At 45.2% G+C, this 15,002-nt stretch overlaps 1 protein-coding gene and 1 pseudogene across 2 annotated transcripts; both read right to left on the bottom strand.

Annotated features, from left to right (window-relative positions):
* Positions 1–517, bottom strand: LOC123158222 (putative cyclin-dependent kinase F-2; annotated as a pseudogene).
* Positions 518–2,448: 1,931 nt separating this feature from the next.
* LOC123159938 (DNA repair protein REV1) lies at positions 2,449–12,212 on the bottom strand. Of its 2 annotated transcripts, XR_006479926.1 has the most exons (22): positions 11,813–12,212; positions 11,590–11,705; positions 11,381–11,457; positions 10,279–10,919; positions 9,777–9,911; positions 8,904–9,036; positions 8,719–8,807; positions 8,575–8,625; positions 8,265–8,468; positions 7,600–7,719; positions 7,227–7,319; positions 6,252–6,311; positions 6,080–6,166; positions 5,911–5,994; positions 5,563–5,635; positions 5,366–5,434; positions 4,823–4,927; positions 4,273–4,655; positions 3,588–4,150; positions 3,312–3,372; positions 3,012–3,229; positions 2,700–2,904 (listed from the first exon to the last, which is right to left on the bottom strand). XR_006479926.1 is itself a non-coding variant. In XM_044577744.1 (21 exons), the coding sequence occupies exons 1-21, from the start codon at positions 12,140–12,142 to the stop codon at positions 2,863–2,865; spliced, it is 3,516 nt and encodes a 1,171-aa protein (XP_044433679.1). In that variant the 5' UTR covers positions 12,143–12,212; the 3' UTR covers positions 2,449–2,862. The 2 variants fall into 2 exon arrangements, 1 of the variants encoding a protein (XP_044433679.1); XM_044577744.1 differs by lacking the exon at positions 3,012–3,229 and having other exon boundaries at positions 2,449–2,904.
* Between the last annotated feature and the right edge of the window lie 2,790 nt (positions 12,213–15,002).

The following is a 15,002-nucleotide window of genomic DNA, read 5'->3' as shown; positions in this document are numbered from 1 at the left end:
CTACGCGGCAGAAGTCGGCACGTTGGTGGTGCCAGCGAACCATGGGCATTGGAGCGCCATGGCTGATGGCAGACGCTCGCCGGGGTCGCACGTGAGGAGCACCTCTAAAACCTTGAACCCGTCGCGCGACAGGCGCTCCTCGCGCAGTCGGCTGCCACTTCGGCGGCTTCTGCCCTGCGGCGGAGAGCGGCGTGGATGCCATGCACGTGCTGTCGAGCACGCGGAAGATTCTCCGGAGCTGGTCGGTCGCGCTGTCACCAGGGAACAATGGCCCGCCGGCGAGCAGCTCCGCCATGACGCAGCCGAGTGACCAGGCGTCCACGAGCTCGTCGTAGTCCGGCTTCCCCAGGAGCATCTCGGGGGCCATGTACCAGAGCGTGCCGGCCTGTCCGCGCGGCGTCGTGGCGCTCACCATGGAAATAGCCAGCCCGAGATCACATATCTTCACCACGCCCTCGCCGCCGACGAGGATGTTCCCGGGCTTGATGTCCCTGTGGACGATGCCGCGCTCGTACATTCTCCCGGCGCCACCCAGTATCTGCCGCAGCGATCACGCAGAACGCGGCTGAGGCTCGGGCCGACGTGCTCCAGGACGAGGCTGCACTGCCCGGTGCGGGGGGTCCCGTGCGATGGCGTGCAAGCCGACGACGGAGGGGTGGCCGCGGCACGCCGCGAGGTAGCACGCCTCACGCAGCAGGTCGCGGTGGAGCGCGTGGGCACGGCGCCTCCTCTTGCTGCTGCCGTCGTCCGGCGAGCGGATAAGGCACTTGAGGGCGACGTACACGCCGGTGGCGCGGTGGCGCGCCTTGACGACAACGCTCGTAGTGGATAGAAACGTGGCGCGCGGGCAACGCGTGGTGCGTGTTTGCCGCTGCTCAATCGGATTCCACTGGAGCGAAACGCGCTTCCGAATTCGACCGGGAGTGTAGTATGGTATGGCACCGCCTCGCCGGGAGATATAAGCTGCATTGGGGGCCTCGTGGTAGGCGATCGCCTTCTTCCTTCCCAATTTCCCCATCCAATCCTCCCCACTCCCCAATCCACCCCAAAATCGATCGCAGGAGCTCGAGGGAAAGCCGCCGCTGCCATGGCCGGGCAGATGCTCCGCCGGTGGAATAGCTTCTACGGCGCCTTCGACCCCGTGGACGCCGCCATCGAGGCCGCCGACCCAGACCAATTTTCCCGCCACGTGTTCCAGCGCGCGAGGGGGGACCTGTTGGTATGGCTCTGCAACGCCGCCGACGACGACCAGGCGGAGCGTATCTGCGGGATTCTCGACGACCTCATGGCAGAGTCTCTCGAGACGCTCAGGGTGGTTCCATCAACGCCGGAGGTGCCCATCCCCACGGAACTCGCCGAGTCTGCGCGCGCGCTGCGGGAGCACGACTCGGAGCGCGTCCGCCTCCTCGCGCGCGGCATCGTGAGCGGGTGGGAGGCCTCCGTCGAGGACGATGTCGCCAAGGTCACACTCACACCAGCCAAGAAGAAGCTGCCGCAGCCCAAGGCGACCGGCGGCAAGCAGCAGGATGTCTCCGACGCGAAGACGAAGCGGCCTCACAAGATCTTCGGCGAGCCTTTGGCCAAGAAGACGGCGGAAATCATCAAAAAGGCGTCCGATCCTGCCGCCAGCATCGTCAACGGTGACCGTGCCGGGTTCTGCTCGGAGGAGAAGATGGAAGCCGCGAAGCGCAAGCTCCGCCAGGGTTACCAGGAAGCAGAGGACGCCAAACGGCGGCGCAGGACGCAGTTGGTGCAGGCGCCCAAGATGATGCAGCCGGCGTCTCAGATGCAGCCAATCAGGAGGTGCACCAGCTCCATGGTGAAGAAGACCTTCGCGGTCAGGACGCAGCTTCACGTGTAGCTCTAGTCAAGAACACAGTTGATCCAGAACTAGTCCTGCTCACTTTTTAGCTCACTTTTATGTACTTATATCCTTCTTCTCGAAGACTCGAACATGACATACTGTAGTTGTAAGTAGCACTACTGCAATGCAGTTGCTCGTAGCTCGTATGCTCTGTGATCGAAAGAAGTTGATTGAAAGAGAGATTTAGTGTTAAAAATCTCCTGAAATCTGCAAAGAAGTTGATGAATTATATAATTCTGCGCTTTTGCAATTTTGAGTTCTCATGTCCATGTTCAGACTTGCAGAGGCCGGGGTCTTCCCCCTTTTCAAACAAGAATGTTCAGACTTGCAGTCCAAGTTGCAATTGGAATTCAACCAAAATTGACAAAATTCTCCCCTTGCTGTTCTTGATATAAAACTACATTTGTACGACATAACCGTGATATACATACATTCAGAATTTCTCTGAGGTTTGCAAGTTGGATTGTACTCAACACAGATTGCATATAAAGCAGCAGCAAAATATGGACCAGCATATATCAGCTTTTGCCGTCTTCTGTTTATAGCGAGGTATTTTAATTTTAATGTAGAAAAGGCTATGTTACAAAGAACAAAATGCAAGCTCGTGCTATCTTTCATGTAGAAGTAACATTTACAGTCCTCGCAAAAAAAAGAAAATATTTACAGGTGCACATGATTCCCCTTTTATACATGGCGTAGCGAGAATGTTCGCATTCCAACCCAAGAGAGCCAGTCATCACACCAAGGTATTTCAAAGAAAAGGCTATGTTACAAAGACCGAAATGTAAGCTCATGGTGCCTTTCATTTAGAAGTGCAGTACTATTTACAGGTGTACATGATTTCCACTTCATTCAGAACCCTGATTCGGTTCATATGCTCGGACCAGGAGAGCCAGCCATCACACTCCATGGTCACCACTGATAAACAAGAGCAGAGACCCCCAAGCACCTCTATATCCTTTCTATTGCCAAATGGTACGCAATAACTGAACTTCAAACTAGAGACGCAGTGTCCCACCATAATGCTGAGTGATGGAATCCTACAAAAAGGACAAAACAGTTACTGGGATGGGCTTTCACTCGATCAGTTTGACAAGTTTGAGGACAAAAATGTCCAGAATCTGAATTGCTGAATTGATGCATCTACCTGCATCCAGCTTGCAAATTTGTGTAAATGCAGCACAAATTACTCACATTTCAAAATGTAGTGGACCTTTAAAGCTTGAATAGAAACAACTAAAAAACTTTATGATCAGAACCAAGATGAAGGTGAACAACTATCTGGTTCCATCTAAAAACTAAGGTAGTTTTTTTCCCTCATGTTTGTGAAAGCCATAAGTGATAAGGACTCGATGGCCAGCCATACTGCCACAACAAATACAGAGGTAAATCTCAACAATGTCGTCCACAAACAAAATGATAGTAATATTGAACAAGTAAATTTTACCTGTAGTAAAGGAAGAATGCTGTTGTGCAATTCCAGAAAAAGCTCAGATGCTGACGAGAACCTGCAATGTGAAAGTTCAGTGATTGATAATAAGAACCTGGTTTCATGAATAACCTTCGTCATCGTGAGAGAGACTAACTACAACACCTATACCAATTCATGTTCACTAAGTATGCACATCTTGGTTTGCAACTAGTTCGCAACAAATTCATATCTAATAATGGTTAAATGACTATGATTTACCCTTTTTTTCTCTCAAACAGTACGCTTTATTACCTTTTCAAAAGAAGGAAACATTTGTACAGCTCTTCAATATCAGAATCAACTTTCAGGTGTATATACTCCGTAAGAAGAACAGAGAGTCGGGAGAGTGTGTCGCTCCATTCTTCGCTACCTGGGGTAGGACACAGAGGGAGGAGGGAAGCAACATGCTCTAAAATTGAAGATAAAGGTTGACTTGAGATAGAATTTGCGTGTTGCTCTGCAATGGCATTCAATAGTAGGGAACTGCTAACTCTTAACTGTTCCGCCCATTTCTGAGAACTTCCTGGCAGAACACAAATCACTGGATTTTTTGGATCATCAGTTCCTCCATTCTTCAGAGATTTATTTTCAGTAACATTTGAAGTGCGGCATGTAGGATCTATTGGCCTATGTAATGGAAGCACATTGAACAAATCAGCCTTGACATCCTCGGGTAATTCCTGCAAAACTGTGAAGTCTGCCTGGCTTAGAGAATTAGGCATGAAATCAAGCCGCGTGACACTCTCTGTATCAATCAATTCATTGGCTCTTGAGCACGAAGCATGGGCAGTTTGAACTTCCTGGTCTGATGCCCCCTATGGGAGTAATGGCAACAATTAGGATACTTGAGGAATGGTTCAAAATAAGAATGATAAAGTAGAAGATTTGACTAGTGCTTCCACTCTGTTTCTAATTTTAAGTTTACTGATCGTCTCACCTTAATATTATTCCGTTTTTCCAAATGAATGGAGTCAGTGCGCTCTCCATACTGGTGCAACCTTGCATTACAAACAGGTACAGAGTTCTGGTTAACGGCGGGTAAAACACGAGATTTTGAATTGCTTTCCTTGCCTTCATCGCCCTTTATCGTGCACAGAAAACCATGCAATTCTCCCTTATACATGTCATTCATTTCAGATATTATCTCTGGAGGAAGGTTCTTGAGGACCTCCAAATCAAGTTCAGATAATGGTGGCAACTCAGCGGCATGAACTCTGGTAGACCTACCACTTGTAAGCTTCACCTTTGACAAGTCGGATGCAACACCTGTAAGTGATGATCTGGAGCTTCCCAAATTTCGCACCTCACTGGTAGTGGCTCCTACAAGATCTCTGACAAGTCAAAATCTTTTAAACAAATCCATGGGACCGAAAATTTGCAAATTCAACACTAAGCATGTAAAGCATCATCAAAATAATGCATTTGCTACACAATGGAAAATGACACCTTGATATGATAAAAAAGTCAAAGGAAAAAAAGGCCAATACCTGCACCATCACTGTTCCCAAGAAAGCAGGTTCTCTCACTGCATTGTTTCTTGAGCTTCTCAGATGATGAACCAAGCCATGATTTAAGCATATTCCCTTGTTGTGCTTCATTAAAAAATAAAAACCATAAGGACATGAGCATTCATAAAATCAGGTAAGCAACAGGGAAAGAAGAACATGAAGTGCAATTATCATTTTAGCAGAAAATTTATGAGCATTGCAACCTGGAGATAGTATTTGAACAGAGACGTACTCAGACAAGCTACCATAAGGGTGGTGGAAGAAGCAAATGTTATTGACTTACTGTATCAATGTGCTGGAAAGAAACCATTTAATATTACTTGTCTTAAAACCAATACTATATGAGAGTACCTTTGAAAATCAATGTGACATAAACACTGCACCTTTTTGGTGTTCTTCTAATGCACAACAACACGCATTTAGAAGCGTGTTAGAGAAAAAGGTTGTTACATAAACAGTGCAGCAATATGTATGTATAACATGCCCAAAAGGGTGTTAAGAAATTGAATAGTTAGAAGATACCTCCGCGACCTAAATCTGCATGCTCAAGCTTTGACATTTTTAGTCCAACTCCCCGCACTTCCTTCACATCTAGAATATGGCAGTATTAGAACTTAGTATTCAACAAAGAAACTGCAGAAAAAAAGCTACTTGAAACAGACTTATATGGCAGTCTGCAGCAGTGTATATAAGATATGAGAAGAATATATCAAACTTACCAACATGCAAAGCTGCAAACAATTGTCTTGCAATTCTCTGAAGCGTGACTAAATTGTCAGTTGCACCTGTCATCTTTGAAACAACAAAGGAGAAGAAAGAAAGGTCAAATAGCAGTGATAAAAAAATCACATGATGCATTAAAAATACAAAATAAAATAACAGGCGCATATGCACTAAGAACTGAAACTCATTTTACAGGATAAATAATTGCCAAACCATTGCCGAAAATGGTCAACATTGCAAAACAATGAGACAGAATAGCCAAGTTCATACAGAAAAGCCGAAGAAACTAAGATTACAACACAATGACACAACTCTATATTCAAATGCCATTATTTAACCCTTACCGTGGTAGAGCGACTCATGGTTTCGCAGTCACCACACCCCATAAATTTTAGTGGCTCTCCAGCACCTTTCCTTCTTGTTTTCACCTTCAAGGCAGAACATATAGCTATGAACCTTTAACCAACTGGCAAGAAATGGAGAGAAAAAGTGTGTTCAGTCAGCCCAAAAAACCTTAAGGGTAATAGTACGGCCCTGTAGTCCACATCCTTGTAAGCGTAAAGAAACCTCCTTGCTGAGGTTGACTAGAAAATTATCAGCCTGCAAATAAACAAAAAAAATATCAAACACGAAAAGGGGCAGCACTAAAATAATAAACAGGAAAGATAAATAAAGAAGAGCATACATCTTTGTTCTCATTAAATCTGACTCCCCAATTGACTTCGGCACCCACAGATTTTGTTTCCTGTATTATTTGGGTCCCAAAAAATGTTTAAATATATCAGATTATTCGGTTCCAGAAGAAAAGGATTACCAAAATCAACAGTGCCTGCTAGGTATCAGTGATAAGTAAAATTAAACCTTTGATCCCTACGAGAAAAAAAAATGTGCCCATGTCAACAGCTAAAGCAATTAAAAAGAAGACAACTATTATTCTTGGAGACCAAGTTAGTCCAATCGTGTATGATGTGTCCGCTATGAGCTACTCTATTACTGAAGCAATGCATATGACACAGTTGTATTTCAGCAAATTACCATGCTACGCAGAAGCTAGGGGGGGGACCATCATAAACCAAAATAAAGCAAAAATAGTGCAACCCATACATGCAGGAGGCACACAATACTTTAAAATAAAATAATTATATTTCATTTTCCCTATGACTTTTGTATCCAATAGCGACAATCCATAAGAATTATACCAAAGGAACATTAGGACATTTTGTACATCTGTAAGAATAAACTTATCTTCAGCATTTTAGTAAAATGTGCACGAAATAAGCAATATTAATCTGAACTCATATTGAAGGCATGCGCCCTTCACATAATTAATTCCTTCCAAAAGACAGGACATCTTTACGAAACAAAAACAGTTCTTCGAATTTCAGGGAGGCTGTTGTTCCTTGTATTCACAAGGCATACTTCCTGTCTATGAAATTGGCTACGAGATCAATTCAGGAGAAAACAATTACATAAATGTAATTACTTCGAGGCATTTGCAACAATGAGTCAACCGTGTGCAGTCTCAAGGTACCATTCTTAGCTATGCAACCTTAACACAAAACTGGCATCAAATTTGCATGTTTCCCTGCAAGAAAATTATGGCCTTGACAATACAGGTGCAGGTTCTCACAACAGAAAAAAAAAACTAGGGTGCTTCTACCTGAACAGCTTCAACAACTGAATGATCAATTCCTCTGCAATAGTTCCATAGCATATTACTGATCTTTTTTCCGAAGTCCTTATGGAGAGCATCCTATATAAGAATTGTTTGCACGGTAGTAAGTTAACTGAATGAAATCAGTAAAGAAACCATATGTACAGACCTCCAAATCACAGATATGGCAATGCATGATATAATCTTTAGGTAGCAGATACCCCAGATAAACTGACAAACAGTTTCTCGTTGAAAAAGATGGAACAAGCATGGTATCAAACTTGTAAAAATAAAGGATCACTTGACTGTGCCCTTGTCAATTTCCTTGAAGAGAAGGGACAACTGTATATTAAATTATAAACATACGATGTTGACAAACCTTCGAAATGTTGCGAAGCTGACCACAGTGTTCAACTTCATTGCTTTTCAGTTTATCGGAAACAGTATAACCAATGCCTGGAAGTGCTTTGATAGGGAGGGTACTCAAATAATCATCAACCTGTAACAGCATTGCTCTTAGACAAAACAGAAGTTGATTAAGCAAGTCAAAAGAAACTGTGCCATGATGAATAAAGCAAATACTTGCACTAGTTAACTGTCTTGAATTATATTCAACTGTATGCAAAGACTAAAGTAAAGTCAGTAAGCAGATCGAAAATATTTTCCACAAAAGATTTACATGACACAGTCACAGACTCTCAAGGTTATTTTTCATTTACCTCATACTCTGCAGGTGAATAGCCATTAGCACCTTATGGTGTAGTTAGATCTAATATACCCAGAAACAAATTACAGTTTTCTAAACAACAGAATGTGCACTTTATTAGTCAATAAGCTTGTGTAGTTGACTCAACCTCGCAGTTGTAATCAACTTAGATGGCTTGTTTTTTAAGTGATGGAAATATGCAAGGAACAGGGCAATTCCTTCATATTTATTCCTACAAAATTGTTGTTCCAAACAGGAACTGATTTAAACTAACCTGGTACATGGAATGGAACGGTTTTACAAATCTAAGGATGGACGTGATTAACATCGACGCATACCTTCTCAGATGAAATAAATAACTGTCCGTTCGGCTTTGCAGATCTGGTGGCTAATCGGGCTAGGAGCCTGTTTTCAGCAATACCTGCACTGGCAGTGCACTTCGTTGTACCAAAAATTTCATTTCTCATTCTTTCTGTAACTTCCTCTGGATTATCGTGTAAGCATTCCGTCATGTCCAAAAAAGCTTCATCACAGCTCAAAGCCTAAATAACTATGTTAGACTTCTGGATGCAAGTGTGGCAATCACAGTGCCAGGATTGTATTGACATGAATACATGCTGAGTAATCATGGAATAATACAGTACAAACCTGAACCTTAGTGCAATATTTATGCAAAATACCATAGAACTGATCCGCAACCTACAATAGTTCCATACCAACGTCTCAATTATAACAACGGGAGTGTCCAGACAAAATTTGAAGGTGAACTGGCCATCTTAGTAAACTATATACCTCCCCGTATGCATCGAAGTTATAAGGAACAACCGTTAGGTGAGGGCACCGAGCTTTGGCATCTCTAACGAACATGCCAGCCTTTATCCCTGGAACCCACGAAAGACGACACATAAATAGTCAGATGTGTCCATAGTAACAAGATTTTAAGCTCCAATTGTGATATCCAATAAAAATAAAAGCACCATAGTTTCGTGCAGGGTAGTTTGCAGATGATATTTCTGCAGTTCCTTTAGGATTGTCGGAATGACAAACTGCTACCGGCTTATCGTGCAGCTCTGGCCTATTTCTGATGACGACAGATACAAAAAAGCAGTCCTGGAATTGCAGAGAAAATGTGTAAAAGTCAAGATAACAACTACTCCCTCCGTCCCAAAATAAGTGTCTCAACTTTGTACTAGCTCTAGTATAAATTTGTACTAAGCTCAAGACACTTATTTTGGGACGGAGGGAGTATGATGCAAATAGCTCTGGCATACGCAGCATATACCAAAATACAGTAATGAATCTGCAGAAAGGTTATGCCCAGGATCAAGATAAGCAACTGAGAAAATATTGATCTTCAGTCTTCTGTGAGTATTTAATTCAACTACTGACTGAAATCTGTAGCTTGGACTTAATTTTAAAGATCTGATTTGCTGATTACCTGCTAGTCTCTGGATGATTTTTTTTCACAGAATCCAATGGCATGGAGAACTAAGTCATGGTTAGCGGTATTTAGCTCTTTTTCAGCACATTTCTCTAAAAAGATGGTGTGTCCTTTACAAGTAGAATTTCAATTTACCACGCTTGTTAGGTTCATTATTATATTTAAAACCAAGTTACAAAACTGTGACTGATCACTGATCAGGGATTCCTAACTCATAAGCATGGCATAACTAAACCTGGATCCTAAAGGTCACAGAGTGATATGCCTAATTATACAGCTATATATAGTGCAAAGCAAAGAAAGGAAAAAAAGAAGAAGAAGAACTTCACGGCCAAATTTACGAGTATAGAAGTACAATTTGTTTGTGGTTTTACAGCTAGCAAATAGGATGACATGTTAACAAGATTACCATATCAATATGAATGATTGTTTTCTTCTTCCCTGAATGATCATTGTTGCCCTTACTGCTTTTAGCTCCAGGTAAATTTGAGAAGCGCTTGCGGTAGCGATTTCGCCAAGTCCCAATGAAATGCAGTCGAGAATGCTACAGTACCAAATAAGGTTATTGTAAAAATAATCAGTGTGACAAAAAAATGCAACATCACAGTTATGAAAAGATATCTGATATTATAATGAAATAGAAGCAGCAAAGCATTTCAGTAATTATGAGCTTCAAAAATTATTAATAAAACCTCAAACCACCCCTCCATATACACTTACTGCACACAAGATTGCATTCTGTCCAATCCTTACCAACACAAGAACAGGACTTGGATATAAATGTGATTACTTTAAGAATATTTTCGAGACTTCGGTGGCAATGTTACAATTTTAAACCACATCATGCCAAGAATAGTGTAACAATTATGATAACGGAACATCAATGACGCTAAATTGTTTGAGTAACATGCCTTGAAATAATTCTCTACAAAATTAGGATCTGTCAGGGTTGAATGTGACCGGCTAGAAGATTTAGCTGTATCTTTCTCCAATGAACCAATTGACAAATGGCTGCCCACAGAGCCTGTACCGCATACATCTGAAAACCTTGAAGTAGCATCAGGAGACTGAGCCACATGAAGTTCAGGATCCATGTCATTATCCATACTTTCTGAAAATGCTATTTTACAGGCATTATCATCCTCATCCACTGCAAAATCTTCACCATCTCGTTCTTCAAATGTTGAAACTCCATGTTCATCTGAGGATAGTGAGTCCTCTGCTACCTCCACATTCATCAATGGAACTCCATGTTCATCTGAGGATAGTGAGTCCTCTGCTACTTCCACATTCATTAATGGAACTCTATGTTCATCTGAGGATAGTGAGTCTTCTGATACCTCCACATTCAGTAATGGCCCTTGCTGTTCACAAGACTCGGTTTGGTCACGTGATCCCTCCTGAGCAGAAGAAGTTTGGAACTCAAGGTCTTTGTTATCATCATTTTGATTGCTCTGGTACTGTATTCCATTTTGTTTCCCAGAAAAGAAAGCAGAAAGCTTCATCTGCTTTCGGCTTGAAGAATTATGCTGACTTATTTGGTATGGAACCCCTAAGATAAAATAAGAAAACTGAATCATAATTACGTACAAGAACAAATGAAGTAATATAAGTGCATACAAACTTTGGTGTCATAAAAAAACTTCACAGGCTATAAATGTGCTCTACTGAATTAAATATAAGCACCTTCAGAGAGAATAAATAAAATTATCGTAGGTGGAGATAAGCAAAGAATTGAATCTTTCCATAATAATTAACATTGTGTTCAATTAAAAAAGTTTGCTCATTCTGCTAGCACCTGCTATTTATTGATACATATGGCTACATTTCATGGATTGAAAATTTGAAGAAAATGATCTTGCTAATTGCATTGCAACTCAAAACTCAACCAAACCTATTATTATACAAAAAAAGCTAGCAACATGGTTTAACTAAACATTCAAGGAAAAGCAGCAACAATGAAGCAGATCATTCAGCATTAACAGGCTTAAATGCAAGGGGGAAAGAAAGTACAGCTGAGGAGCCGGTTCTCTGCAAGGGAATCCACCACCCACCCCGGCTTGACAACAGGAAGACCCTTGCTGAATGCTCTGGATTAAGCAGCAACAATATCAGGGACAAGACACACATAAGAACATAACTATTACACCCGTAGGTAGACTGGCACAGAACGTTAGCCCCCCTTCTGTGTTTAATTTTTCACTCGCCTCCATTTGTATTACCTCATATTCCGCATTTTGCTCTCCGGGAGGTGTGTGCAGACGATGTGCGTCACCGTGTGCCTGGAGAAGTAGTTGACGAACCGGCCACCGTTGTTCAGCATAATCTCCTTCAGCTCCTGCCAATCCCCAAACAATAATAAGATGGGGACAAATTGGCATAACAACAAAATCCGGCGAAATCACAGGGTGCAGTGTGATGAGCAGGCGGCGAGCGGTGGGGCACCTGGCTAGAGGGGACGGTGAATCCGTCGACGAAGATGGAGACGCCCGCGAACAGGGCCCCGGGCGCCGCGGCGGCGGAGGTGGAGGCGTCGGCGTCGAACTGCGCGGAGAGCTTGCTGTTCTTCGCGGACATGTAGCTCCCGAAGTCGGCGAACGGGGAGGAGGCGAAGGCGCGGCGAGGGTTCTGGGCGGGGGCTGGGACGGAGGCGGGGTCGGCGTTGGAAACGAGCGACGTGCCGGGATCATCGTCGCCCCTCGCACGCTTCTGGCCGGACGAGGAAGCCGCCGGCCTCGCCGGCGGCGAGGAGCGGCGGGCGGAGGAGGTGCTCATGGCGGGAGGAAGGGGGCGAGTGGGGCGGGGAATTTTCGGGAGCGCGCGAGACGAATAGCGGCGCTAGTCCATTCTGCCCCGCCGATAGGGGGCGAGACGGGCACTTGAACATTATTTGTGAAATGGTCACAAAAAAATATTTTTGAATTTCGAGTGATCGTTTGACCTTTTTTTTGCAGGGAGTTGTTTGACTTAGGGCATGAAGGCCATCTCTGCCCCAATATGTGGGATTTCACGTGAATCCATGACGACGGCTGCACGACGGCTTGGCCTTGGCAATGTTGGTCGTGTCAGCTAGGAGTGGGGAGTTGAAGTCGGGATGGCAGCCCCAGGTCGACTTTGCGACTGTCTGTGTCAAAACCGGCGGATCTCAGGTAGGGGTACTGAACTGTGCGTCTAAGGCTAATGGTAACAGGAGGCAGGGGACACAATGTTTACTCAGGTTCGGACTCTTTCTATGTAGATAATACCCTACTTACTGCGTGATTGATCTTGATGAATATGAGTATTACAGAGTTGATCTACCACGAGATCGTAATGGCTAAACTCTAGAAGTCTAGCCTATGAGATTATGATTGTTGTCATACGGACTAAACCTTCCGGTTTATATAGACACCGGAAGAGACTAGGGTTACACAAAGTCGGTTACAGAGAAAGGAATCTACATATCCGAATCGTCAAACTTGCCTCCTACGCAAAGGAGAGTCCCACCCGAACACGAAAAGAAGTCTTCTATCTTGTATCTTTATAGCATAATAGTCCGGCCCAAGTATATAGTCCAGTTGTCTGAGGACCCCTTAGTCCAGGACTCCCTTAGTAGCCCCTGAACCAGGCTTCAATGACGATGCGTCTGGCGCGCAGATTGTCTTCAGCATTGCAAGGCGGGTTCCTTCTCCGAATACTTCAAAGTAAATTTGGAACATAAGAATCGTGTCCGGCTCTGCAAAACAAGTTCAACACACAATCGTAGAGAGTATAATATTTTCACGAGTCCAATCCGCTGACAACTTTTCGTAGCGTGACATCACGCCACTGCCCGGTCATTATTCGAACTGTTCTTTAGCATGTCGTTCCGTATTTTGAGGTGCGGTTTTATTGGCACGTCTTGTCAAAGCAGAGATCGTGTCCCCTTATCATGGGATTCTCATCAATACGGGCATGGGTAACCCAACCGTGTCATCTGCATGGCCCTTGGGGAATAAGCGAGTTTTAAGGCGAGTGGGGAGGCGCATGACTTTTACTGCCTTTATAAAGAGATAAGGATTCATCCTTGTTCACCCACGCCTTCTACTTCCTCTGCCCATCCATTCTCGAGCTCCAGCGTCCAAGCTCTTGTCTTCTCCATCCAAAAAAGCACTCCAATCATGTCCGGATCCGGAGCAGGAGGCAAGTGGATGGCCTCCTCAGTCAAGGAGAAGGGCATCAAGAAGCTCCGGGAGGCCAGGTACCTAGCCAAGGAAATCGCCCATCGACTTCAGGCCAAGGGACTGATCGTCCCCACCCCGGAGCCCTAAGAGAGGGTGGTGTTCCTTACACACTTTGTCCGCAGGCTGGGATTCCCCCTCCACACATTTGTCCGCGGACTGATGTACTACTACGGGCTGGACTTTCATGATCTGGCCCCCAATTCCATCCTCAACATCCCGGCATTTATTGTCATGTGTGAGGCCTTCCTCTGCATCCCACCTCACTTCGGTCTATGGCTGAAAACCTTCAATGTGAAGCCGAAGGTGGTGAGCGGCCAGCAAGTAGAGTGCGGAGGCGCCATGGTGAGCAAGATGTCCAATGTCACCTGGCCCGAAGGCTCCTTCGTGGAGACCGTCAAAGGATGGCAATCGGGGTGGTTCTACATCACTGAGCCGTGCGGCACCAGTTGGGTGGCGGCTCCCGCATTCCGATCCGGAGTCCCGATGCGACTCACCTCCTGGCAAGAGAATGGCCTATCCTGGGGCTCTTCGGACGAGCTGACAACGCTCCAGACGCGCGCCCAGAGCATGATAAACAAGAAAGTCAAGCTCGTCAACGTGATCCAGGTTATGCTCGTTCGCCGGATTCTTCCGTGCCAACGCCGGACTTGCTATTTGTGGGAGTTCGATCCGGCCAAGCACCAGACGCTATTAGAGCTCTTCGGCACGATGCATGAAGATATCTAGAAGGTGCTATTTAAGGCCAGCGAGACGCCACCGCCCACGACCGAGGACCGTGGGCATAGCTTAACTCGCCTTGCTAATCCGGTAAGTTCTTTCATGTTTTCAAGGTGTACCTTTTACTTGCATATTCGAGGAAGGCATCTAAGCCTCCTTATCAATTTTTTCAGGACTAGACAGAGATAGCGGAGCGGATTAACTGTCCGGCTCCGCTGCCCGAAGGCACAGAAACCCCGCTTCTGACGAAGATGATGTTTTCGGCGCCTTATGAGGTGCCGGAGAAGAAGGCCAAGGGGATCATAGGTGGTCTCCGCCGCAAGGGCACTTCGGACGCGACGTCCGAAGACGACGAGGAAGACGAGGAAGAAGAAGAAATCCATTCCCCCCTGCAGGTGGGAGAAAGAAGAGGACGGCCTCCACGCAGCTGGAGGCCGAGGCGTCCAAGAAGGGGAAAGCTTCCCTTCCGGACAGCTCTGCAGCGGCCACCGACAGCAACTGGGAGTGGGAACCCAGGGAGAAGCCCCTGGCCAAGTCGTAAGTGTCCGGACATGTTCATGTATCCGACCTCTTTGCTTCATTGTTTTAATGTGCTGAAATATGTATTTGCAGTCCGGCTCGGTCCAACCTCGAGCGGTCCTAATCTTCAGAGGATTCGATGCACCCAGCGGCAATGGACAGCGGGACCCTTCCATCGGCCACCTCTCCCCGGGACC

The sequence above is a fragment of the Triticum aestivum genome, chromosome 7B (assembly GCF_018294505.1).
Source record: "Triticum aestivum cultivar Chinese Spring chromosome 7B, IWGSC CS RefSeq v2.1, whole genome shotgun sequence".
Lineage (NCBI taxonomy): Eukaryota > Viridiplantae > Streptophyta > Magnoliopsida > Poales > Poaceae > Triticum > Triticum aestivum.
The sequence above is the reverse complement of the archived record's forward strand: the minus strand, read 5'-3'. Positions and strand labels throughout refer to the sequence as shown.